Consider the following 27418-nt stretch of genomic DNA (forward strand, 5'->3'; position numbering starts at 1 on the left):
CAAGTCAAATATAGTCAAACATTTCCTCCTCCTACTAAAATGGAGGTCGGAATTAATTCAAAGGAGAGTTGTAGCGCTGCGCATGGCGCTACAGACAATGTGCCTTTTAAAAGGCTATTTCCCTGACATTCTACAACGTACCTTGAATGATTCCGACCGGAGGCCGTGAAAATAGGTATGTTTATGTGTATTCTGGTATGCATCTACATCAACAAGAAAATGGTGTGATGGGGAAACACCCCCCATTACATCATTTAGCTGCCACAAATTAGGGGAGGGGAGATATGCACCTTAATTTAGGTAATTATATGGATTTTAATAAGCATCACAACACTCCAAACTTGTGGGGAGCTGAAAGGTTGAATTCTGCAACAATAGTCACTCTTTTATAGCATATTTGCAAATTCTAGTCTCTTGTGACAAACTTGGTTCTGGGTCAAGATAAGAAATCACATTTTGGCTCTTCATCAAAATATTAATAAGCAAATGCATACATAACCACATTGGATCTCATGTTATTGTCTCTTTAACTAAACATGGGTGCCTGTTTTTCTTTGTCTCCTGTCATTGGCCCCGAATTACCTGTCTGGTGGGAACATTGGAGCTCCATCAGACCTCCAGCTTTGCCAGCTGAACTCCACGTCCGACTCGGACCTAATGAAGACTTGGGGAACAGCCAACCGGGCCCCCCTCCCTTCAAACCTGACATGCTGTCCCCCCCGGCCTCCAGGGTGGAGCTCCTTGCTCCAGCTAAGGTGAAGGAGCGCACACAGAACGTCACAGACAAGGTCACACAGGTAGGGTGGTGTGTGTGTATACATAAGAATAATATAAAAATGTATACAGTGTATTCACACCCCTTTTCCACATTTTGTGTTACAGCCTGAATTCAAATTTATTAAATGTAGATTTTGTGTCACTGGCCTACACACAATGCCCAATAATGTCAAAGTGGAATTATGTTCATTAAAAAAATGTCAAGCTGAAATGTCTTGATTCAGTAAGTAGTCATCCCCTTTCTTATACGGCAAGCCTAAATAAGTTCAGGAGGAAACATTTGCTTAACAAGTCACATAATAAGTTGCCTGGACTCTCTGTGTGCAAGTAGTGTTTAACATGATTTTTGAATGACTTTCTCCTCTCTGTACCCCACACATACAATTATCTATAAAGTCCCTCAGTTGAGCAGTGAATTTCAAACACAGATTCAACGATAACGACAAGGGAGGTTTTCCAATGCCTCGCAAAGAAGGGCACCTATTGGTAGACGGGTAAAAAAAAAAAGACATTGAATAGCCCTTTGAGCATTTTGAAGTTAATATTTACACTTTGGATGGTGTATCAATGCACCCAGCCACTGCAAAGATACAGATGTCCTTCCTAACTCAGCTGCCATAGAGGAAGGAAACTGCTCAGGGATTTCACCATGGTGAAATGGTGACTTTAAAACAGTTAGTTTATTAATGGCTGTGATAAGAGAGAACTGAGGATGGATCAACAACATGACCTAAACACTAACCTAAATGACAGAATGAAAAGAAGGAAGCCTGTAGCGAATACTCCAAAACATGCATCCTGTTTGGCCCTAAAGTAAAACTGCAAAAAAAAAAATTCATGTCCTGAATATGAAATGCTATGTTTGTGGCAAATCCAACGGAACACATCACTGAGTACCACTCTTCAAATTTTCAAGCATGGTGGGGGCTGCATCATGTTATGGGTATGCTTGTAATCGGCAAGGATTAGAGAGTTTTTTGGGATAAAAATAAATGTTATAGAGCTAAGCACAGACAAAATCCAATAGAAGAAAACCTGGTATGCCTGGTATGGCATGACAACTGCTCGCTCGGCCTCCGACCGCAAGGCACTAGAGAGGGTAGTGCGTACGGCCCAGTACATCACCGGGGCCAAGCTTCCTGCCATCCAGGACCTCTATTCCAGGTGGTATCAGAGGAAGGAACTAAAAATGGTCAGATTCCAGCCACCCTAGTCATAGACTGCTACAGCATGGCAAGCGGTACCGGAGTGCCAAGTCTCGGTCCAAGAGGCTTCTAAACAGCCATTTTAAACCATTTTCTTAAAACTGCATTGTTGGTTAAGGGCTTGTACATTACCATTCAAAAGTTTGTGTCACTTAGAAATGTCCTTGTTTTTGCAAGAAAAGCACATTTTTTGTCTATTAATATAACATCAAATTGATCAGAAATACAGTGTAGACATTGTTACTGTTGTAAACGACTATTGTAGCTGGAAACGGCTGATTTTTTATGGAATATCTACAGAGGCCCATTATCAGCAACCATCACTCCTGTGTTCCAATGGCACATTGTGTTAGCTAATCCAAGTTTATCATTTTAAAAAGCTAATTGACCATTAGAAAACCCTTTTGCAATTATGTTAGCACAGCTGAAAACTGTTGTTCTGATTAAAGAAGCAATAAAACTGGTCTTCTTTAGACTAGCTGAGTATCTGGAGAATCAGCATGTGTGGGTTTGATTACAGGCTCAAAATGGCCAGAAACAAAGAACTCCTCACAAGTCTCACAAGTCCTCAACTGGCAGCTTCATTAAATAGTACCAGCAAAACACCAGTCTCAGCGTTAACAGTGAAAAGGTGACTCCGTGATGCTGGCCTTCTAGGCAGATTTACTCTGTCCAGTGTCTGTGTTCTTTTGCCCATCTTAATATTTTCTTTTTATTCGCCAGTCTGAGACAAGGATTTTTCTTTGCAACTCTGCCTAGAAGGCCAGCATCCTGGAGTCGCCTGTTTCTCAAACTAGACACTAATGTACTTGTCCTCTTGCTCAGTTGTGCACTGGTTAGGGCCAGTTTGCGCTGTTCTGTGAATGGAGTAGTACACATCATTGTACAAGATCTTTCTTGGCAATTTCTCGCATGGAATAGCCTTCATTTCTCAGAACAAGAATAGACTGACGAGTTTCTGAAGACAGTTATTTGTTTCTAGCCATTTTGAGCCTGTAATCGAACCCATAAATGCTGATGCTCCAGATACTCAACTAGTCTAAAGAAGTTTTATTGCTTCTTTGATCAGAACAACAGCTTTCAGCTGTGCTAACATAATTGCAAAAAGTCTTTCTAATGGTCAATTAGCCTTTTAAAATGATAAACTTGGATTAGCTAACACAACGTGCCATTGGAACACAGGAGCGATGGTTGATGATAATGGGCCTCTGTACGCCTATGTAGATATTCCATAAAAAATCTGCCGTTTCCAGCTACAATAGTCATTTATAACATTAATGTATACACTGTATTTTTGATCAATTTGATGTAATTTTAATGGACAAAAGCAAATTTTTCTTTCTTTAAAAAACAAGGAAGTTGTGACCCCAGACTTTTGAACGGTAGTGTATATGTATATTATATTTAAGCATATTATATTTAAGTATTCCTCAGAATTCAGTCTCGCTGTGTTTGTATATCTCAGATAGCAACATTTGAGTTGGTTTATCAGAGTTTGGTATTGTGAGACAGCGTAAGCACTTGGAATTATTGTCATCATGAACATCTTAATTCCATATGATGTCACACATAGCAGTCAATTTGTCTAGTTAGTCATATCATATTTCATCATATCAATAGTAGGCATCATTTCCACTATAGGGACAGGGGAATAGTGTAGAAACTAGTGTAGAAATGCCATAAATTAGCATAGAAAGGCAAAACAGGGGAAGGTCTCCACCTCTCCACACACACATTTCTAATCAAAGTTACACAACTTGCATAGAGCTGTCTCCGATCGCTCACTGAATTTATATGCTCAATGCGGTGCTTTGTTGGTGTATTGAGATTTGTCCTCTAACCCGTGACTCATACTGACTTGGCACCCTACAGGGAAATCATTGATGCCTGGTATCAGTATTAGGGCACGTGGGAGGCAATGTGGTTGACCCGCTAGTGGAAAAATCACTACAGGGGTTGAATAGATGTTATGTCTCCTGGGTGTGGAGAATGGCTGGCTGCCACTGTCCAATCCATGCCTGCTGGAGCCCCAGGGACAGTATCCTGGTCCAGTGCCATGGTATAAATGTGTGTTTGATATCAGTGAAGGACAACAGGGTGTAGTTTTGTACTGTGCAGTCTATAATGCATGTATGGGACCCATGGCCATGACTGTTGACCTGTCTGTCAAAAGGTGCTTAGCACATTTAATTGAATCCAATTGAAATGGACATCAACTTAAAGGCTTCATAGAGCATTCATTGTCTTCATGAGCCCTATATACAGTACCAGTCAAAAGTTTGGAGACACCTACTCATTCCAGGGTTTTTATTTATTTTTTTACTATTTTCTACATTGTAGAATAATAGTGAAGACTTAACTATGAAATAACACATATTGGATCATGTAGTTTAGTAGAAAATCGGTTCAAATATGACACAATGAAGAACTTTGAATTCAATTATAGACTTTTAATACAAGAGTATAACAAGCCGGAGTGCTCCGCGGAACACACACCTTTTCCAGAGCCCTGGCTCCAGTATTTATCCACATATTGCATATGAGCCCATCCCACATGTAAATTACGTTACATTCCAATCCGTGCATCCTGCTTGTTCAGCTCAATAACGCCCATACCTGCTTTCCGTCAGATTATAATGATGACAAGACCCTTGCTTTGTTCCTGCACTTAGCTAAATGCATTCTTTTGTTTGTGTATTATCTAGGATCAGCAGACTATGTGTCTTCTCAGTTTCTAGCGTGTCCAGCTATACTAAAAATACTATACGTTCCTCTATTTTACAGCCCTATGCTTTGGCTCTGCACTTAGCTCAAAAATATGCGATCTATGTCTATTGATCATCAGTTAGTCATTTGACTGACCCCCTCCTTTGTATATCCCTCTGGCCTTGGTATGTCCAGCTATCCTAGCACCTGTGTCACCTTCCCTTCATGTAGTCTGTTTTTAGTGTTCAGCTATTCTATACATCTTATGCATTTGTCTATGTGTTATATTTGCACCCACAGTAGTTACCCAAAAAGTGTTAAATCAATATGTTTTATATTCTTTAAAGTAACCTTGATGACAGCTTTGCACACTCCTGGCATTCTCTCAACCAGCTTCATGAGGAATGCTTTTCCAACAGTCTTGAAGGAGTTCCCACATATGCTGAGCACTTGTTGGCTGCTTTTCCTTCACTCTGTGGTTCAAATCATATCAGTTGGGTTGGGTGATTGTGGAGGCCAGGTCATCTGATGCAGCACTCCATCAATCTCCTTCTTGGTCAAATAGCCCTTACACAGCCTGGAGGTGTGTTTTGGGTCATTGTCCTGTTAAAAAAAAAATGATAGTCCCATTAAGCGCAAACCAGATGGGATGGCATATTGTTGCAGAATGCTTTGGTAGCCATGCTGGTTGTGTGCCATGAAATCTAAATAAATCACAGACAATGTCACCAGCAAAGCACCATCACAACTCCTCCTCCATGCTTCACGGTGGGAACCACATGAAGAGATCCTCCGTTCATCTACTCTGCATCTCACAAAGACACGGTGGTTGGAAGCAAAAATCTCAAATTTGGACTCATCAGACCAAAGGACAGATTTCCACTGGTCTAATGTCCATTGCTTGTGTTTCTTGGCCCAAGCAAGTCTCTTCTTATTATTGGTGTACTTTAGTGGTGGTTCAGTGAAGTAGTCTCCTCTGAACAGTTGATGTTGAGATGTCTGTTACTTGAACTATGTGAAGCATTTATTTGGGCTGCAATTTATGAGGCTGGTAACTCTAATGAACTTATCCTCTGCAGCAGAGGTAACTCTGGGTCTTCCTTTCCTGTGGCATCCTCATGATAGCCAGTTTCATCATAGCGCTTGATGGTTTTTGTGACTGCACTCAAACAAACTTTCAAAGTTCTTAAAATGTTCCGTATTGACTGACCTTCATGTCTTAAAGTAAGGATGGACTGTCGTTTCCCTTTGTTTATTTGAGCTGTACTTGCCATAATATGGACTTGGTCTTTTACCAAATAGGGCTATGTTCTGTATACCAACCCTACCTTGTCACAACACAACTGATTGGCTCAAACGCATTAAGGAAAGAAATTCCACAAGTTAACTTTTAACAAGGCACACCTGTTCATTTTGATTTGTTTAACACTTCTTTGGTTACTACATGATTCCATATGTGTTATTTCATAGATTTGATGTCTTCACTGTTATTCTACAATGTAGGAAATAGTCAAAATAAATAAAAACCCTGGAATGAGTAGGTGTGTCAACTTTTGACTGGTACTGTATATTGAACAAAAATTTAAAACAATATACAACAATTTCAAAGTTTTACTGAGTTACAGTTCATATAACGGAATCAGTCAATTTAAATAAATGAAATAGGCCCTAATCTATCGATTTTCACATGACTATGAAGATGACTATGCATCTGTTGGTCACAGATACCTTAAAAAACAAGGTAGGGGCGTGGATCAGAAAACCAGTCAGTTTCTTGTATGACCACCATTTGCCTCATGGATTCGCATAGAGTTGATCAGGCTGTTGATTGTGTCCTGTGGAATGTTGTCCTACTCCTCTTCAATGGCTGTGCAAAGTTGCTGGATATTGGTGGGAAATGGAAACACGCTGTCGTACACGTCAATCCAGAGCATCCCAAACATGCTCAATGGGTGACCTGTCTGGTGAGGAAGAAGGCCATAAAAGAACTGGGACATTTTCAGCTTTCAGGAATTGTGTACAGATCCTTGCGACATGGGGCCATGCATTTTCATGCTGAAACATGAGGTGATGGGGCGGATGAATGGCACGACAATGGGCCTCAGTGTTTCGTCAGGGTATCTCTCTGCATTCAAATGTCCATCCATAAAATGCAATTGTGTTTGTTGTGCGTAGCTTATTCATGCTCATACCATAACCCCACCGCCACCATGGGATACGATGTTCAAAACATTGACATCATCATACGGCACGCCCACACAACGCCTTACTTGTGGTCTGAGGTTGTGCCTCCTGTTGGACATACTGCCAAATTCTCTAAAACGACGTTGGAGGTGGCTTATGGTAGAGAAATTAACATTCAATTCTCTGGCAACAGCTCTGGTGAACATTCCTACAGTCAGCATGTCGATTGCACGTTCCCTCAACTTGAGACATCTGTGGCATTGGGTTGTGTGACAACTGCACATTTTAGTGGCCTTTATTGTCCCCAGCACAAGGTGCACATGTGTATTGATCATGCTGTTTAATCAGCTTCTTGATATGCCACACCTGTCAGATAGATGGATTATCATGGCAAAGTATAAATGCTGACTAACATGGATGCAAACAAATTTGTGCACAAGATTTGAGAGAAATAAGGTTTTTGTGTGTATTGAACATTTCTGGGATCTTTTATTCCAGCTCATGAAACATGGGACCAAAACTTAGCATGTTGCATTTTATATTTTTGTTCAGTGTAGATGCTTCACAAATCATGCATAAACAAGGTCATAGTAGAAGGTGATGTAGCCTAAAATGTCATTACATCTGATGCTTTTCCATATGGGCCAAAAACCTTTTCCCACTCTTTTTATGCTTATTAATGATATCTGAAGCATGTAGACCTTATAAATAATTTATGAAGGCTTCCTTTGTCTCTGGTTTCTTTGCCCCTTTTCCACCTTTTGTTTTCTCTTACTGTGTCCCTCTTTCTTCCTTTCTCTTTCTCTCTCTTACGTTCTATTTTTATTCAAATGGGGTCAGTATTAGTGGTGCGCGGGGTCAGCTGCTTTTTCACCTGCAACTGCCCACAATTGCTAATTAAAATCGCTGGGGAAGCAAAGCCAGTAAAAAAAGCCATATTGCAACTTTTGTTGTGATATTTGCGTTGTTTGCTCTATAACCTATTCATTCATACTCCACTGTGATATACAATAAGGCTGTGACAATAAAAAGACAAATCACACAGTGGCAGAATAAATTCAACTATACATAAGTTTGTTTCATCACAAAACCGGAGAGCAACATCCGGAGAGCAACAACAAAGCAAATATTGCATGTAACAAACAGTTATATAACCTGCAGCATGTTCAAGCAAGTTAATGTTTGACAGTTTACTAAACAACTACTGATTTTAAACCACAGTTATCACAAGTCAGCACAAAGACAATTGGAGTACTGCCTCCGCTAATTCCAGGACAATTTCAACTTCAACATTTAAAACATCATCAAATCAACAAGGCTATATATGCTTAGTTTAATACTCTGAAAACAAACTTAAAGATACCAAAAACTTTTGTTATAAATTGGGGACTCACCCTACTTGTAGACTACTTGAACACCAATGCCGTCCTCCTCTCATGTTGGCAAAACAGTCTATGGCTTTGTACGCTTTGTTTTTGTTTTCATAGGCTAGCAAGAAGCATTTTACCTTGGTAGGCTAACTTCCTCATATGGGCAACAATGAACCAGCTAAGTTGGCTAGCTAGTTAACGTGAGCCTCCTAGGCTATGTTGTGTCTTTGGCTATGCCGGATTAAGTGATATGACATGCTATTCTATAAAATAATTTCTCCGTAATTAATATCACCTGATTGGGCTAATCATGTAAATGTAATTAACTAGAACCACAAAATAATATTTATGGAGCTGTTATCTTTCGAATAAACTCTTAAAGACCTAGTAATATTTTACATCAATAGCCGTCCATATCAATCGTCACCTTAAGTCTCATCTGAAGTTGTAAATCCTTTTATCTGCAGTTGAATCAGCAATTCAAAATTGGGTTTAATTATTTATTTACTAAATACCTAACGAATCACACATACACACAATTAATCATAACTTGATTACAAATTACGTCGTAAAGGAAAACGTCCCTAGAGGGCGGAACAGATATGACAGCTTGTTTCACAAAGGAAAGTGGGCTGGGTTGAGTGAAAGGCGGGAGACTGAGGAACAAAGGGAAAAAGCTGTGCTATCGTAAATACAGTATCTTATGCATTCTAAATTACCGCCCATTTGGAAAAGGAAAATGCAATGAATATTTACTCTGAGCTTCAGTAGGTTGGTGGTAGATGGAAGGCCGGGTTGCCATACCGAGTCCTTTGTCCTTTGAAGAATGTCTCTGGTGGTCAATTGTATACGTTGTAGTAACGTCGTTGTGTGGTAGATGGGATACTCTGTCTGTTCCTTCCTAACCTGCATTTGCAGCTGCGGTTGCTAACACAACGGCTAGGAGATATTACGTCTGTAGTGAATAAATTTCATACCATTCGCAACCAACGCTCACGCTGATGTTGGCTTCATTCTGTAGTTATTATGTGAACCATTCTGACATAGGACCATCGTCCTACATTCCCGGAACAGAAAGTTATGTTGTCGTCAAGGCTTTATATAGGAAGGGAGAAAGGGGTGTGTTTCATAGTTTACAACATCTGTCTCTTCACGTGGGCGGGCCACTGAGTGAGCAGCCCTAACTTATGAAAACCCACATCTCACATTTTAGAAGCTAAAATCACATTTCATCCCGTCACAAATAATTTCGTATTCAAACATTTAAATTGAACAACAATTCCATGTGAATCCGATAACTCTGATGTGTAGACTTTCCACTGTAGAGTTTATGTCATCTTATCATTGATGAGAATGTCTCAGATGACAAGCGAACTGACATCATATTCATTAAGTACCACTGCATATGTTCAATTGTTCGGATTACCAGAATATAGTTCATTTCCCCCCACCTACTGATGTTCCCAGAATCTCTATGTTAACCAAGTTTTTTTTAATGTAACCTCAGTAGGGTAGAGAGAGGACAAAGGGGGGAAGAGGTATTTATGACTGTCATAAACCTATCCCCCAGTTCAACGTCATGACAGCTACATATCAAACTTTGTCTCAGGCCATTCGCACAATATATGAATTTATGGTTGGATCAGAATCGCCATCATAATCATTCTTATGTACAGAGAATTAAGTCAAAACCACAAGTCCAAATCCCCATATCCATCCAAGGCTTTAGGAAAGGGACCATTTCAGCAAGCTAGCGATGCAGAACATCAACACAAGCAGATCAGAAATTGACACGTTTTTCTGACAATGATGACATTTGCTCAAAGATGTGATTTGATTGGTGTGAAGCCAAATCCAAACCGTTATTTTACTGCTCCAGGACGACCCACAGTTGGGCACAGCTCAACTCTAATTGTCTAATTATTTGATTTTTTTTATATAAAGGGAGGCCAAATGCTTGCTGGAATCTATCAAGCGCTACGGCGGAAACATGTCATAATCTTTTGTTCCAGACAGCATCAGATACATGGCCTACACAGACAGGGGCGCTCTGATGATTTCTCCTGTGAGATTCAGCCACACAGACAAAATTAATTATTTCATCATTTTTATTGGTGAAATATTTGGGGAAGCCTGCCTCCCCTTGGCATCCATGAATGCACACTGCTGCCGCAAGCCTGACTATATGTGATAAAGTGAAAATCTGAGGCTTACACCAACCCGCAAATATTTTTTACATTTTATTTTACCAGATAAGTTGACGAAGAACACATTCTCATTTACTGCAACAACCTGGGGAATAGTTACAGGGGAGAGGAGGGGGATGAAAGAGCCAATTGTAAGCTGGGGATGATTAGGTAACCGTGATGGTTAGAGGGCCAGATTGGGAATTTTGCCAGGAAACCGGGGTTAACACCCCTACTCTTATGGTAAGTGTCATGGGATCTTTAGTGACCACAGAGAGTCAAGACACCTGTTTAACATTCCCAAAAATAGAGACAAAGACGGCACCCTACATAGGGCAATGTCCCCAATCACAGCCCTGGGGGAATGGGATATTTATATATTATTATTTTTTGTTGACCAGTGGAAAGGGTGCCTCCTACTGGCCACCACCACTTCCAGCAGCATTTGGTCTCACATCCAGGACCAACCCTGCTTAGCTTCATAAGCAAGCCAGCAGTAGGATGCAGGATGGTATGCTGCTGGCTTATAGAAATTGTGCTGTAGGCTACAGTCAGAGACATCAGATTTTTTTGGGACAAGGTACAGAATTTTTTGGGGCCTAATTTAGATATGTTTCTGCTTATATAATGAACATAAATACAGTTGAAGTTTACATACACCTCAGCCAAATACATTGAAACTCAGTTTTTCACAATTCCTGACATTTAAACCTAATAAAAATGCCCTGTCTTAGGATAAACCTTTTATTTTAAGAATGTGAAATGTCAGAATAATAATAGAGAATTATTTATTTTTCATATTTAATTTATTTCATCACTGCAGGTGCTGTGTAAATCTGGGACACTCCATTTAGTAGGGTATGTATTCATTTGTGGATGTCCATCACCCATTTCTTATGATATGTTACAAATTACAATTCATATTATATGTTAGGAATTTGCAAAACGTACAATGATTTGTAATTTGCTAAATGTATGATATGTTATGAATTCTAGCTAGGTGGCTAACGTTAGCTAGCTGGCTAACATTAGCTGGGTTGGAGTTAGGGTTAAGGTTAAGTTTATCAATTAGATTAAAGGGTTAAGGCTTGGGTTAGCTAAAAGAGTTAGGGTTTGCTAACATGCTAAGTAGTGGCAAAGTAACTTAAAAAGTAGTAAGTAGTTAAAGCTGCTAATTGACTAAAATGCTAAAGTTCTCCGTGATGAGATTCAAAGTCAACCTTTGGGTTTCTAGATGTCGAATTTAATTTATTTTGGGTAACAGACATATACAATAAATGATACAATGTGGACCCAGAGGATATTACTTGACTGCATTAATTAAAACGCTGGTTTCCAAAGTGGTCCTCAAAGTGGTCCTCAATTTTACAAACAACCATAAATACATTATTCACTGCACGTTTCCCTAACCTTAAATGCACCATATTTTTTTTATTTCACCTTTATTTAACCAGGTAGGCTAGTTGAGAACAAGTTCTCATTTACAACTGCGACCTGGCCAAGATAAAGCATAGCAGTGTGAACAGACAACAACACAGAGTTACACATGGAGTAAACAATAAACAAATCAATAACACAGTAGAAAAAGAAAGAAAGAGTCTATATACATCGTGTGCAAAAAGCATGAGGAGGTAGGCATATTCATTTCACATTAAAACAATCTATTCATTTCATATACCTATCATTCAAATAAATACACCTGACCAGCAGTAGGGGGCACAAGGGGCAGTGGAGTTGTTTCTCTTACTTTGACAACTTTGTCCCAATTAAAACCTTTGCCTGCTTTTTTAAAGCTATTTCTACTTGCTTGATCTCCCAGGGGATGCTATTCCATAGACAGAAAAACGTGTTTTTTCATATAACCTGGGACACTATCATTTAAGATGTCAAACATATGATTAAGTTTAAAGGTCCACTCTAGACTCTAAAGGCAACAAGCCCACCTCCTGTAACTCCTGTACCCTGGACATTCAGGATATACCTGAACATTATTTTTGCATGACCTGAATTCTCTTTTCCAGCTTTTTTGATAGCCCACTATACCAAGCAGAGTAGACATAATCAAAATGACACTGAATCAAAGGTTGAAACTAACAGTTTCTTAACTTCTTATGGCTCGGGGGCAGTATTTCGACATCTGGATGAGAAGTGTGCCCAAAGTAAACAGCCTGTTACTCAGGCCCAGAAGCTAGGATATGCATAGATTTGGATGGAAAACACTCTAAAGTTTGCAAAACTGTTAAAATAATGTCTGTGAGTATAACAGAACTGATATGGCAGGCGAAAACCTGAGGAAAATCCATCCAGGAAGTGGGATTTTTTTGATGTGGGTATTTTCAATTGAATGCCTATACAGTATCTAATGGGTTAGGACCCAGATTGCAGTTCCTATGGCTTCCGCTAGATGTCAACAGTCTTTAGACATTATTTCAGGCTTGTTTTCTGAAAAATGAAGAAGAATGAGACTCTTTTTGTCAGTGGACTGAGGAAGAATGCAGAGCTGGTTTGCGCACGTGACCGTGCGCCCTTCGTTGTTTTTCCTTTCTATTGAATACATTATTGTCCGGGTGATATATTATCGATTATTTAGACAATTGACAACCTGAGGATTAATTATAAACATCGTTTGACACGTTTCTATGAACTTTACCGGTACTATTAGGATGTATTCGTCTGCATGTTTTGACCGCCTTGGAGCCAGTGGATTACTGAACAAAATGTGCCAACAAAACGCGCCAACAAAACTGAGTGTTTGGGATATAAAGAGGGACTTTATTGAACAAAACAAACATTTATTGTGTAGCTGGGATTCTTGTGTCTGCAACCATATGAAGATCTTCAAAGGTAAGTGATTAATTTTATCGCTATTTCTGACTTTTGTAATTCCTTTACTTGGTTGTAAAATGTGTGTATGCTTTTGTAAGCGGGGCGCTGTCCACAGATAATCGCATGGTTTGCTTTCGCCGTAAAGCATTTTTGAAATCTGACAAAGTGGCTGGATTAACAAGAAGTTATTCATTAAACCAATGTATAACACTTGTATTTTTTATGAATGTTTATTATGACTATTTCTGTATTTTGAATTTGGTGCTCTGCAATTTCACCCGATGTTTTTGAGGTGGGTCGCTTGCGGAACGCCTGCGCCAGAAACTTTAACTTTGATGTCAACATATATAGTGTTATGATATAGAAATGTACATTTGTAAATAAGTAACCATCTGTCTTATGTAACCATACCAAACGATTTACGTTTACTATGTTACTATGTCTAGTCTGAGTCCAGGCTGGGCCTGCAGTTAAACTTATGAGTCAACCCGAACATCACTAATCAGTATTGTGTGTTTGTCGGGGTGCGGCACTCATGAGAGGCAGGACCACATGCTGCTTTGAACAACAGTTTATGCAAATTAGTCAGTTCACAGACGTCCACCAGATGGGACAGTATTTGAGGACTAGAGTCAGTTTGTAAACACAGGTGTTCCCCCGATCTCACGCCTGATTGATTATGAACATAATCACAGACAAGGTTATCAGACAGCAAAATCCCTTATTCCTCTCCAACTATAAATGTGAAAGGGAGAAAATACCTTACAGCTAGCTATCTGTTGTCTTTTCTATGTGATCTGGAGTTCATCAGCGACACTATTGCTATGCTGGGGTTGTGATAGACAATAGTTGACTACTTTGTCCATAAGAACTGGTCTGGATGGCTTTGTTAAGGCGGTCAATTAGTTAGTAGACCAAAAAGAAAGAGTTCCAAAACTCTGCAAATAAAAACTCGTTTTCCCCTCGCCACTCAGACCACTGACAGTCCTAGCAAAATTCTTGCTTGAGAAATTGCTCTTTGCTAAGAAGCTATTGTTTCTTTTTGACCATTTTAATTGAAAAACAATCACAGTAAGGTACTTAATTGTTACCCAGAAATAATTTGATATTGAGATAAAAACAGCTGCATTAGACCTTTAAAGGACAATATATATATTTTTATATATATTTACATTTATTTTGACCCTGAAAGTGGGCTAGGAGAAACTGTAATCCAGTGTTGGTTTAAACCACCAACTTCAACTAATTTTAGCCATGGCTAACCAAAAACACAATAGGATAAATAGGGAAACAACCACAGAAGATATTTACAAATCCGAACCACAGATTTGTTTTTCTTACGCAGATTACTACGTTCAAGGTAAGATTAAACATTTTAAGTAACAAGTAAAAAACTTTTAAACTTGTTCTTTATGAACTGTTGTTTTTGTGTGTGTTTGTTATGTAGTACATGGTGGAGGAAGTGCTTGAATATATATTTAAATGTTTTTGAATAGTGAATACAATAGATAGAAATGTACATCAATGTGAGTATAAATGAGCCTATTTCAATCTCACCCTCTATGTAACATGTCCCTTTAGAAAGTATTTATACCACTTGACTTACAGTTGTGTCTTTCTGGGTACGTCTCTAAGAGATTTCCACACTTGGATTGGGCAACATTTGGCTATTTACTATTTTTAAAAATATTCAAGCTCTGTCAAATTGGTTGTTGATCATTGTTAGAGAACCATTTTCAGGTCTTGCCATAGATTTGAAGTAGATTTAAGTCCAAACTGTAACCTGGCCACTCAGGAACATTCATGGTCTTCTTGGTAAGCAACTTGTGTAGATTTGGCCTTGTGTTTTAGGTTATTGTCCTACTGAGGGAAAGCAGACTGAACCAGGTTGTCTAGCTTTTTTCTGTGCCGAGCACCATTCTGTTTCTTTTTATCCTCAAAACTCAAATCCTTAACGATACACGCATACCCATAACATGATGCAGCCACCATTATGCTTGAAAATATGGAGAGTGATACTCAGTAATGTGTTGTATTGGTTTGCCTCAAACATAACACTTTCTATTCAGGACAAAGTTAATTGCGTAGCAATTTTCTTTGGCAGTATTACATGCTGACCACAAAGCTCACGTCTCGTGCGCTGCAAAATACATTTACACATACATGTTATTCAATCATTGCACCCCCACTGCTCACCCGCGTCTTTATAGCCAGGCTCTAAAATAGAACTTGGTTCTATTTGTGACGCGCTGCAAGTCCTGCCTCTCCCATCTCATTAGTAATTAGGATCATATACCCAAGTGAGTGATTGGAAGCTGAACTGAGGTCCACACTCCAGTCTGTTGTGGCAATGCACCTTAGTTGGTTGCCAACCACCATGTAAAGTCCAAAGAACAAGAAGATTACTAGAAACTAACTCAGTTTAACGTTACCCTTTCATCTGTGGATTAATCATCAGAGTAGAGGACAAATGAACTAGCAACAGAAAGCTAGCTAGCTATTGTCATACATTTTTAATACTTTTCAACCTGTTCCCAAATGAATATAGTTGGTTCAGAGTTTGTTTTGATATTTCAACCTGTGTGTCCCGATCTCGTCTGGTGTGGGTGGAAAAAAATCAACATACACGCGATGGCGATCTGGTCAGCATGTTATTTTAGTGCCTTGTTGCAAAAAGGATGCATGTGTTTGAATATTTCTATTCTGTACAGGCTTCCTTCTTTTCATTCTTCCAATTAGGTTAATATTGTGGAGTAACTGCAATGTTGTTGATCCATCCTCAGTTCTCATATCACAGCCATTAACCTCTAACGGTTTTAAATTCACCATTGGCCTCGGTGAAATCCCTGAGCTTTTTCCTCTTCAGCAACTGAGTTAGTGACTGGGTACATTGGCAACTGCATCTTTGTAGTGACTGGATACACCATCCAAAGTGTAAATAATCTTCATCATGCTCAAAGGGGATATTCAATGTCTGCTTATAAAAAAAACTATTTTACCAATAGGTACCCCTCTTTGCAAGATATTGGAAAACTGCCCTGGTCTTTGTGGTTGAAATTCACTGCTCGGCCGAGGGACCTAGTTTATGGGGGTACAGAGATGGGGTAGTCATTAAACAAATCACGTTAAACACTTATTACACACAAAGTGAGTCCATGCAACTTATGTGACTTCAGCAAAGTTTTACTCCTGAACACATTTAGGCTTGCCATGACAAAGGGGTTGAATACTTATTGACTAAAAACATTTCGAAATTTAATCCAATCCAACACAAAACGTGACAAAGGTAACGGGGTGTGAATACTTTCTCAAGGCACCGTATCTGTTTACTGAGAAAAGCAATACGTGGACATATACACAATCAATCAATAGGCTACAGCAGGTTGCACTAATTCAAATCGAATTAACAAAGTAATAAGTATTGATTAGTAATTGGTGTGCGAGCACTTGCTGAATGCCTCTGGCCCCACTCTATGCTAATGAAACTCTCAAATATAATTTGGATCTCTGTTAGGTTCTGTCTCTGGGTGCTGACGTCCTGCCGGAGTACAAAATCGAGGCCCCGGTCACCCACGCATGGACCATGCTGCACTACAGCCCCGTCAAAGCGGCGTGGGACTGGGTCATCCTCCTCCTGGTCCTCTACACAGCCCTCTTCACCCCCTACTCGGCCGCCTTCCTATTGGATGAGCGTGGGGACTCGCTGCGGCGGCGTTGTGGCTATACCTGCAATCCACTAAACATGGTGGACCTCATGGTGGATGTGCTGTTCATCGTGGATATCGGGATCAACTTTCGCACAACGTTCGTCAACCCCAACGACGAGGTGGTGACCCAGCCGTGGAAGATCGCTGTGCATTACCTCAAGGGGTGGTTTGCCATCGACCTGGTTGCCGCGCTACCCTTCGACCTGCTTATCTTCCGCTCAGGGTCTGACGAGGTGAGAATAATACAAGTTGGGATGAATATTAACCCCTTTACTTGAAGCATTTTAGGCCTTTAATAAGAGATCAAAAGTGGGTTAATCTCTCAATGAGCCTGAATAAATACAAACCAGATAGGCATAAAATATTATAACCCTTAAAAGACAATATAAAGGTTCAAGCTTATTTAGCGGACATGAGTTGGTCACATGGTCTCGTGATGAGGTAACCATGTCTGCAATTTAAAAAAAAAATCAGTTGCCATCAGTCCAAGAAAGAATTCCCTTTTGATCTAATGGTCAAGATGCTGGTTTCTTCCGTGGGAGAGCAGGTATCAGATCCCACTAGGGACAACAAGCATGAACATTTCCTGTGTTTAAAACCAAATTTGCTAGTAACCTGTAGCCATTTCCCATCAATTCATTCTGCATCTATTTTCCCATCTTCTCGCTACTATTCTCAATAAATGGCCACCTACTAAAGATGGCCACCTTGATTGGCCTGCTGAAAACAGCGCGGCTGCTTCGGCTGGTTCGTGTGGCGCGGAAGCTCGACCGCTACTCGGAGTACGGGGCCGCTGTCCTCTTCCTGCTCATGTGCACCTTTGTGCTCATCGCCCATTGGCTGGCCTGTATCTGGTACGCTGTTGGCTACGTGGAGAGGCCCTACACTGAGACGGGTTGGCTGGACAACCTGGCTGAGCAGCTGGGCAAGGCGTACAACGCAAGTGAACCTGGCTCGGGTCCGTCCGCTAAGGACTATTACATCACTGCACTCTACTTTACCTTCAGCAGCTTGACCAGTGTGGGCTTTGGAAACGTCTCCCCCAACACCAACTCAGAGAAGCTCTTCTCCATCTGTGTTATGGTTATTGGCTGTAAGTTCCTAAATGTTCAATTTACTCAGAAGAACATTCACAATCCATACACACTGCATTCAAAAGTAGCACATTTCATAAATACTTATGTCAACAACTGCAAGATATTTTTATTATGTCACTTATACTGCATTATCAACGTGCAATTGTTGACATAAGCCTTTTTAAGCCCCATTGGCTCCTCCTCATCCTCCAGCTCTCATGTACGCCAGCATCTTTGGAAATGTGTCGGCCATCATCCAGCGCCTATACTCAGGGACGACGCGCTACCACACCCAGATGCTGCGGGTCAAGGAGTTTATCCGCTTCCACCAGATCCCCAGCGGGCTTCGCAACCGCCTGGAGGAGTACTTCCAGCACGCCTGGTCCTACACCAATGGCATTGACATGAATGCAGTGAGTAGAAAACCGGCCACCAAACTCGTAAGAAACACTTTCTTCGGTAACACTTTACGTAAAACCTGCAGGTATAATGCATTATGATGCAGTTATAATGCATTGTAAGACTTATCATGAGCATGTATGACCTCCTTATGTCTTATAATCCTGCCATCATGATCCTGACTAAACACCAGCCATTTTCAGTCAGTTAAGGTGTAGTACATTGAGAAATAACATATTATAAGCCTTAAGAAATTATAAAGGCTATGTGCTTATAACATGTTATAAAGCATTATACCTGTAGACTATCCTCTGGTCAACAAATCTATTCAAATCCCCAAGGCATCCAGCGTAATAAACTGCAGTGCTGAAAACTCAGTTTACAGTGAGAATGCCCTATTGCAAAATGACTGATTTTGACATTTATGTTGACTTTCCATCTTCCTCCCAAGGTGCTGAAGGGTTTTCCAGAGTGCTTGCAGGCTGATATATGTCTGCACCTGAACCGCAGTCTGCTGCAAAACTGCAAGGCTTTCCGGGGGGGCAGCAAGGCCTGTCTGCGGGCTCTGGCAATGTGCTTCAAGACTGTGCATGCCCCACCAGGGGATACACTCATCCACTCTGGAGACATCCTCAACTCTCTCTTCTTCATCACTCGCGGTACCATCCAGGTCACTCATGATGATGTCGTGGTGGCCATACTGGGTAAGGAAGGCTATGCAATCTATTGTTCAGTTCGCTGCAGCTGGCGACTTGAACGAGCTGCAACAAACACTCAAACTGGACAGTTTCATCGCAATCTCTTCATTCACAGACTCAATCGTGGACACTCTTACTGACACTTGTGGCTGCTTGGCATGATATTGTTGTCTCTACCTTCTTGCCCTTTGTGCTGTTGTCTGTGCCCAATAATGTTTGTACCATGTTGTGTGCTGCTACCATGCTGCATTGACTTTAGCTATATGTTAGTCATTGATGTCTTTCAAACTATTTTAGAAATGTAAATGTAGTTTCTAAAGATCATGCTCCTTCTCATGTCTATGGTTAACAGCAGAAAGAGGCTAAATATTCTATTTAAGGTATTTTCTGATTTTATTGAACAGATATAGAATGACAGTGGGGGAAGGATAGTGAAGTTGTCAAAGGGCCGTAGGCCAGACTCAAACCTATGCCGACACCGTAGACGTGTGCTGGAGGCTGCGGCATTGCCACTAGACCAGCCAGGCCACAGCTAAATAGTTTCCTCTTAAACAGATGTGAATTATATACAGTAACTACATCCTATAGTTCGGAATTCTTTAAAATAACAGCCATCTGTGATGAGATAAGTGATGCCACCCCCCTTCATTTACTCTCACTGTCTCCCTTCCTCTATCCTGTAGGGAAGAATGACATCTTTGGGGAGCCTATCCACATGTATGCAGAGCCAGGCAAGTCCAACTCTGACGTGCGCGCCATCACTTACTGTGACCTGCACCGGATTCAGAGGGATGACCTGCTCGAAGTTCTAGACATTTATCCAGGCTTTGCCGACAACTTTTGGGCAAACTTGGAGTTCACCTTTGACCTAAGAGACGTAAGAAGAAAAACACACACACACGTGGCTAAACTGAGAAAATTGACACATTTTTATTTGGGATATTTATGGTATTGGTGAACAAGAACCTTTTAGTTCACTGTGTCCAATGAAATGGGATTGTTGGCACTGTATCAGTGTATTGGGATGTGTTCAGTTTGTGTCTTGCTATTTCTGTATGTCAGGCTGACCAGGTCCCACCATTACTGTTGGCTGATGATTCTGGTGATGATTGTGGATACAGTCGTAGTAAGCCACGACACAGGGGACACTCCCTGGACTGTCGCAACGGTCCTGGTAAGTTAAGTTGATTAGTTGAATCAGGGTCTGTATGTATCAAGCGAGCTAGCTGTATGGATTTTTTTTTACATTCACATTTGGACAGACGGCATGGACCAGGATGACCCGTACCCCTACCGCCAACGCCATTCGGTCCCACAGCCCCACTGGGAGGAGGGCTGCAGCTGTGAGTCGCCTTGCTCCCAGTCCAGCGAGGACCTAAACAAGCCCCTAACCCAAGGGGGCAAGGTGGAGCTGTACCCTCCGGACGACGATTGGCTGGAATACTCCCCCTCAGTGGTGCAGCTGAAGCCCCCTAGTGGCGCCACAGTGGGCAGAGGGGCCCCCATGGACAGGGCTCAACCAGGTACAGTATGAGCAGTATGGTACCTCCATTTCAATTGTATGTTATGTAGCATTACTGGACCGGAGGGTTGCGGATTCAAAATCCCAAAAGATTCAAAAAGACATCAGTTGATCAACAACACAAATGTTTCCAGCCACCTCTAACCTGTCACCGAACATGTCTGGGTATGTTCAATACTGGCCAGAGAGGCAGTCGGTCCAGTACTCCAACAGGCAGTGGCGCTCCTCTTCGGTTCGGACCTCATACCACCCGCCCCCGTTCACAGAGGAGAGGCCCAGTGAGCTGGAGTCCCGACTGGAACTACTACAGTCACAGCTCAACAGGTGCGAGGAACAACACGCTTACTATTACAAAACTATTTTCAACAGTTGAGCCAGACAAACAGTTGAGCCTGCACGTTTTAGCTTATTTTCAACTTACCTAGGGTGCAACGCTGGCTGATACCATCTGAAATCAAATGTTTCCTGAGCTGAAATAAAAGATTCCAGAAATGTTCCATATGCACAATTTATTTATTTATTTAGCTCACATTTTGTACACTAATTTCTCCTTTGCCAAGACAATCCAGCCAGCTGACAGGTGTGGCATATCAAGAAACTGGTTAAACAGCATGATCATTACACAGTTGCTCCTTGTGCTGGGGAAAATAACACAATGCCACACATGTCTCAAGTTGAGGGAGCATGCAATTGGCATTCTGACTGCAGTAATGTCCACCAGAGCTGTTGCCAGAGAATTGAATGTTAATTTCTCTACCGTAAGCCACCTCCAATGTCTTTTAGAGAATTTGGCAGTATGTCCAACCGGTCTCACAACCGCAGACCATGTGTAACCACGCCAGCCCAGGTCCTCCACATCCTGCTTCTTCACCTAGCTGATGAAACTGGGTTTTGCACAACTGAAGAAACTGTCTCAGGGAAGCTAATTTGCGTGGTCGTCCTCACCAGGGTCTTGACTTGACTGCAGTTCGGCATCGTAACCGACTTCAGTGGGCAAATGCTCACCTTGGATGGCCACTGTCACGCTGGAGAAGTATACTCTTCATGAATGAATCCCAGTTTCACATGTACCGGGCAGATGTCACAGATGAATGGCCTTGTGTGGGTGAGCGATTTGCTGTTGTGAACAGTGACGCATGGTGGCAGTGGGGTTATGGTATGGGCAGGCATAAGCTACAGTCAATGAACAAAATTGCATTTTATCGATGGCAATTTGAATGCACAGAGATACCGTGACGATATCCTGAGGCCCATTGTCGTGCCATTCATCCGCCACCATCACCTCATGTTTCAGCATGATAATGCACAGCCGACGTTGCAAGCAGCTGTATACAATTCCTAGAGCCTGAAAATGTCCCAGTTCTTCCATGGCCTGTATACGCACCAGACATGTCACCCATTGAGCACGTTTGGCATGTTCTGGTTCAATGTGTACAACAGCGTGTTCCAGTTCCTGCCAACATCTTGCAACTTTGCAGAGCCATTGAAGAGGAGTGGGACAACATTCCGCAGGCCACAGTCAACTTTATGCAAAGGAGATGTAGCGCTATAGGAGACAAATGGTGGTCATACCAGATACTGACGTGTTCGCAGATCCACACCCGTACTTTTTTTTTTTAAAGGTATGTGACCAACAGATGCATATCTGTATTCTCAGTCATACGAAATCTGACTGATTTATGAACTGTAACTCAGTAAAATGTTTTCATTTATACTTTACCTTCAAAGGGACAATCTCCAATTCAAACAAAAGCAGTTCCTGTACCCCCACTCCCCACATTAACAAACTGGAGCTTATGGAGTTAGACTAACTTTGACAAGAGAGACATTCCAGTTATCTTGGAAGGTAGTTATCTGGAAGGTCTTTAATGGCAACAGTGAATACATGGCTACTTAGTAATCCTCCTTCTCCTTCCCTCTTTCTGCGCCCTTTATCCCTCCATTACCAGACTGGAGATTCAAATGACTGCCGATATCAACGTCATCCTGCAGCTGCTCCAAAGGCAGATAACGCCGGTACCGCCCGCTTACAGCACTGTGTCAGCCATAGACTCACCTGGCCTATATGGGACGGGAGCGCCAGTGTTGCACACCGTGTACCAGATCCCACCCATACAGATAGACAACCAAGCATCCACGCAGGTAGGAATTCTGATGGTGAACACAAAAACAAAATCTGTCAAAGCACCTGAAACATTCACAGAAGCTGTGTTACTGCAGTTAAACCTCCAACCTGTGACTGAATACTCACCCTTGATTGTTTTGTTGTAGAGCTCTGCCCAGCCTGACCTCAAGTTACCCCTGAAATCCCAGGAGTCGCTGTCCAGCGGTATCCATCTGACTGTAGAGTCCGACGACACCATGTCCGCCACCCCGGAGATGGAGCCGACCGTGCCACTCTCCTCCCAGCCGATGGTCAAGCGGTCACTGTCTCTCATGGAAACGTCCAGACTAAGTGGCAGCCTCCGCTTCCCCTCGTTGCCCGGGAACCTGGACGCCTCAGGGCAGGCGGAGATCCAGAAACATCGCTCAGATCCTGTGCTTTCTGTGACCTGAGACCCCTGTCCCTAGTTCCCCAAACCTGGAATCCTACAGACTGCTTCCACTCATATACAGATTGCAAGATAGTAGCAAAACATGTCTTTCCAGGCCCTGCCCTTTAACAGCCCCTAACCCCTATGTACTGAGATCGGAGTAGGTGGATGAGCTTAAACAGCCGTTAAAGTCCTGCTAACTTTAGCCACCACTAGCCAAAAAAATCTGAAATTGATGGGGACATGACATGCGGAACTGTACAAAAAAGGTTAAATCAGGTAACGTCAAACCAAATAATGAGTTGATTACAGTTGTTTTGGCCATGTTTATACAAGTACTGAATGCCCCCATCACTTTCATCGATTTTTTGCTAGCGTCGGCTAGGTTTAGCTGAAGACTAATGGCTGTTCAGAGAAAACCGAACCATGAATACGATTCTCATGGCTCATACAATACTTTCAGGGTGAAAAACCATCTAACATTAAGTTGAAAAACACTGAACTTCCCCTTTAAGATTAAGTGCCTAGGGGAGGGGGTTGAGGTTGTTTATGGAAAGGCTGAATTCCATGTCACCCCCTTCCCCTTGTCCTTCCATTTGCGCATTCACGCGCTCCTCCGACATATGCAAATGTCCCAAAGCAGAGGGAGTGAAAATTAGTGGGTGTAGGGGCTAATTAGACCCTCAATAGCCACTTCAAATCAAATGTATATGTCACATACATGTTTAGCAGATGTTATTGTGGGTGTAGCGAAATGTTTCTAGCTCCAACAGTGCAGTAATATCTAACAATATACACAAACTAAAGTAAAGGAATGGAATTAAGACTAAATAAATATTTGGACGAGCAACATCGACTAAGATACAGTAGAATAGGATAGAATACAGTATACACAAATATGAGATGAGTAATGCAAAATATATAAACATTAAAATGACTAGTGTTCCATTATTTAACTGGCCAGTGATTTCAAGTCTATGTATATAGGGCAGCAGCCTCTAATGTGCTAGTGATGGCTATTTAACAGTCTGATGGCCTTGAGATAGCTGTTTTTTCAGTCTCTCGGTCCCAGCTTTGATGCACCTGTACTGACCTCACCTAATGGATGATAATGAGGTGAACAGGCAGTGGCTCAGGTGGTTGTAGTCCTTGATCTTTTTGACCTTCCAGTGACATCGAGTGCTGTAGCTGTCCTGGAGGGCAGGTAGCTTGCCCCCGGTGATGCGCACCACCCTCTGGAGAGCTCTGTGGTTGCAGGCGGTGCAGTTGCTGTACCAGGCAGTGATACAGCACAACAGAATGTTTTCAATTGTGCATCTGTAAAAGTTTGCCTTCTCCACCACACTGTCTATGTGGGTGGACCATTTCAGTTTGTCAGTGATGTGTAAGGCGAGGAACTTGAAGCTTTCCACCTTTTCCACTGCGGTCCCATCTGTGGATGGGGGGGTGGGGTGATCTCTCTGCTGTTTCCTGAAGTCCACGATCAGAGCTTTAGTTTTGTTGACCTTGGGCAAAGTTATTTACCTGGCACCACACTCCCAGGGCCCTCACCACCTCCCTGTAGGCTCTCATCATTGTTGGTAATCAGGCCCGCTACTGTTGTCATCTGAAAACTTGATGATTGACTTGGAGGCGTGCGTGGCCACGCATTCATAGGTGAACAGTGAGTACAAGAGGGCATGCATCCTTGTGGGGTCCCAGTGTTGAGGATCAGCAAAGTGGAGGTGTTGTTTCCTACCTTCACCACCTGGGGGGCAGCCCGTTAGGAAGTCCAGGACCCAGTTGCACAGGGCGGGGTTCAGACCCAGGGTCTCGAGCTTAATGATGAGCTTGGAGGGTACTATGGTGTTGAATGCTGAGCTACAGTCAATGATCAACATTCTTACATAGGTATTCCTCTTGTCTAGATGGGATAGGGCAGTGTGCAGTGCGATGGCATCGTCTGTGAATCTATTGGGCGATAAGGAAATTGAAGTAGGTCATAGGTGATATGATCCTTGACTAGTCTTTCAAAGCACTTCATGATGACAGAAGTGAGTGCTACGGGGCGATAGCAATTAGTTCAGTTACCTTTGCTTTCTTGGGTACAGGAACAGTGGTGGACATCTTCAAGCATGTGGGGAAAACAGAGTGGGATAGGGAGAGATTGAATATGTCTGTTAACACTCCAGCCTGCTGGTCTGCGCATGCTCTGAGGATGCGGCTAGGAATGCCGTCTGGGCCAGCAGCCCTGCGAGGGTTAACAAGCTTAAATGTCTTACTCACGTCGGCCATGGAGAAAGAGAGCCCACAGTCCATGGTTGCGGGCCATGTTGGTGGCACTGTGTTAGCCTCAAAGTGGGCAAAGTCAGCTGCGGCTTCAGAGCAAAGCGGTATCAAATGTATTTATAAAGCCCTTTTTACATCCTCAGATGTCATAAAGTGCTGATACAGAAACCCAGCCTAAAACACAAACAGCAAGCAATGCAGAAGCACAGCAGCTAGGAAAAACTCCCTAGAAAGGCAGGAACATAGGAAGAAACCTAGAGAGGAACCAGGCTCTGAGGGGTGGCCAGTCATCTTCTGACTGGGCGGGTGGAGATAAGAGTACATAGCCATTAAGGCCAGATCGTTTTGAACATTTTGAAGAACTTTCATAGATGACCAGCAGGGTCAAATAATAATCACACTGGTTAAAGAGGGCACAACAGGTCAACACCTTAGGAACAAGTCTGTTGGCTTTTCATAGCCGAGCATATAAACCTGGCATCCCATAACGCTCCACTTTATTTTGTGGGTTTTACATAAAATAATTGAGGCATGCTTAATTATGAGCCACCTTTATTTGTTGGTGTCTGATTGAGAATTGACACATGTAACATTTGAAATACCTCCCAAATTAAATGTTTAACTGTTAGAGTTTGTTTTTTGTAAAATTATAAGAAATTATTTCATGCTAATCTTCTTATTTAAATGTGGAACATGAACCGCATCATTCAAGTCACCAGTGTCTCCCGAACAGGGGAGAATGACTGCTCTCTCTCATTGAAGCCACAAAGTTCAAGGCTGATCGCAGTACTGCAGGCATTATTTGCAGAAAACAGGATCCCCCATTATAGAGAAGGGGAAAATAGCAATCTTTGTGTAAAAAATAAATACAAATTTAAGACAATAATGGTACCTATTATTACCAATAATAACTACTACAACAGATGTGTCCTTGAACTGATGATTTTAATGTCGTAGCCAATAGCCTGCAGTACCCCGGTTGGCCTTCAACTTGACATACTCAATGAGAGGGGGAGGCACTGAGCTAGCCTGCAACGACACTTCCTGGACTAGCTCAAACTGCGCATGTTATGGGAGAATCTCAATACATACTCCTCACGTCCTCGCCTTCTTAAAACCCATTAGATGAGAAAGCCAGAGGCCCATCCCAGAGCCCGAGGCCAGCTCTGACACTCGTTGGATGAGGCAAGGCAAGCAAACTATCACGGATTACGAAAGGGAAACAGCAGCGAGCTGCCCAGTGGTACGCCAAATGAGCTAAATGACTTCAATGCTTGCGTCGAGGCAAGCAACACTGAACCATGTATGAGAGAACCTGCTGTTCCGGACAACTACGTGATCTCGCTCTCCGTAGTCGATGTAAGACATTTAAAAAAGGTCAACTATCACAAGGCTGCGGGACCAGATGTATTACCCTGACTGCACTGCTCTGATCAGCTGGAAAGTGTCTGCTGGCATTTTCAAAAATTTCAAGCAGACAACCATTGTCCCTGTGCCCAAGAATGCCAAGGTAAATCGGTCTAAATGACTTTCACCATGTAGCACCCACATCTGAAATGCTTTGAAAGGCTGGTAATGACTTACATCAACTCCATCCCAGAACCACTACAATTAGAATATCGCCCCAACAGATACACAGATGATGCTCTCTCTACTGCACACCACACTGCCCTCCCCACCTGGATAAGAGGAACACTACAGTGCCTTCGGAAAGTATTCAGACCCTTTGACATTTTCCAGATTTTGTTACATTACAGCCTTACTCTAACCTGACTAGTCTCCCAGACCCTGCCGCTGAAAAACATCCCCACAGATGATGCTGCTGCCACCAACATGCTTCACTGTAGGAATGTTGCCAGGTTTCCTCCAGACATGACACTTGGCATTCAAGCCAAAGAGTTCAATCTTGGTTTCATCAAACCAGAGAATCTTTATTCTCATGACAGTGGAAGGCCTGATC

At 42.1% G+C, this 27418-nt stretch overlaps 1 protein-coding gene across 1 annotated transcript; it reads left to right on the top strand.

Annotated features, from left to right (window-relative positions):
* Positions 1 to 536: 536 nt before the first annotated feature.
* Positions 537 to 26068, top strand: kcnh6b (potassium voltage-gated channel, subfamily H (eag-related), member 6b). The gene is made up of 11 exons (XM_029630636.2): positions 537 to 797; positions 16769 to 17194; positions 17661 to 18054; positions 18251 to 18450; positions 18888 to 19140; positions 19818 to 20011; positions 20197 to 20308; positions 20397 to 20657; positions 20791 to 20980; positions 22606 to 22798; positions 22928 to 26068. The coding sequence occupies exons 1-11, from the start codon at positions 537 to 539 to the stop codon at positions 23210 to 23212; spliced, it is 2769 nt and encodes a 922-aa protein (XP_029486496.2). The 3' UTR covers positions 23213 to 26068.
* Positions 26069 to 27418: the final 1350 nt, after the last annotated feature.

This window comes from Oncorhynchus nerka, linkage group LG23 (genome assembly GCF_034236695.1).
Source record: "Oncorhynchus nerka isolate Pitt River linkage group LG23, Oner_Uvic_2.0, whole genome shotgun sequence".
In the NCBI taxonomy this organism is placed as follows: Eukaryota; Metazoa; Chordata; class Actinopteri; order Salmoniformes; family Salmonidae; genus Oncorhynchus; species Oncorhynchus nerka.

Bases quoted from the DNA above. Each gene is read 5' to 3' on its own strand.
- kcnh6b (XM_029630636.2), top strand. From the start codon at position 537: ATGGGTGCCTGTTTTTCTTTGTCTCCTGTCATTGGCCCCGAATTACCT. The intron at 18,055-18,250 runs GTAAGTTCCTAA...CTCATCCTCCAG, and splicing joins CTGTGTTATGGTTATTGGCT to CTCTCATGTACGCCAGCATC. The intron at 22,799-22,927 runs GTAGGAATTCTG...GTTTTGTTGTAG, and splicing joins ACAACCAAGCATCCACGCAG to AGCTCTGCCCAGCCTGACCT.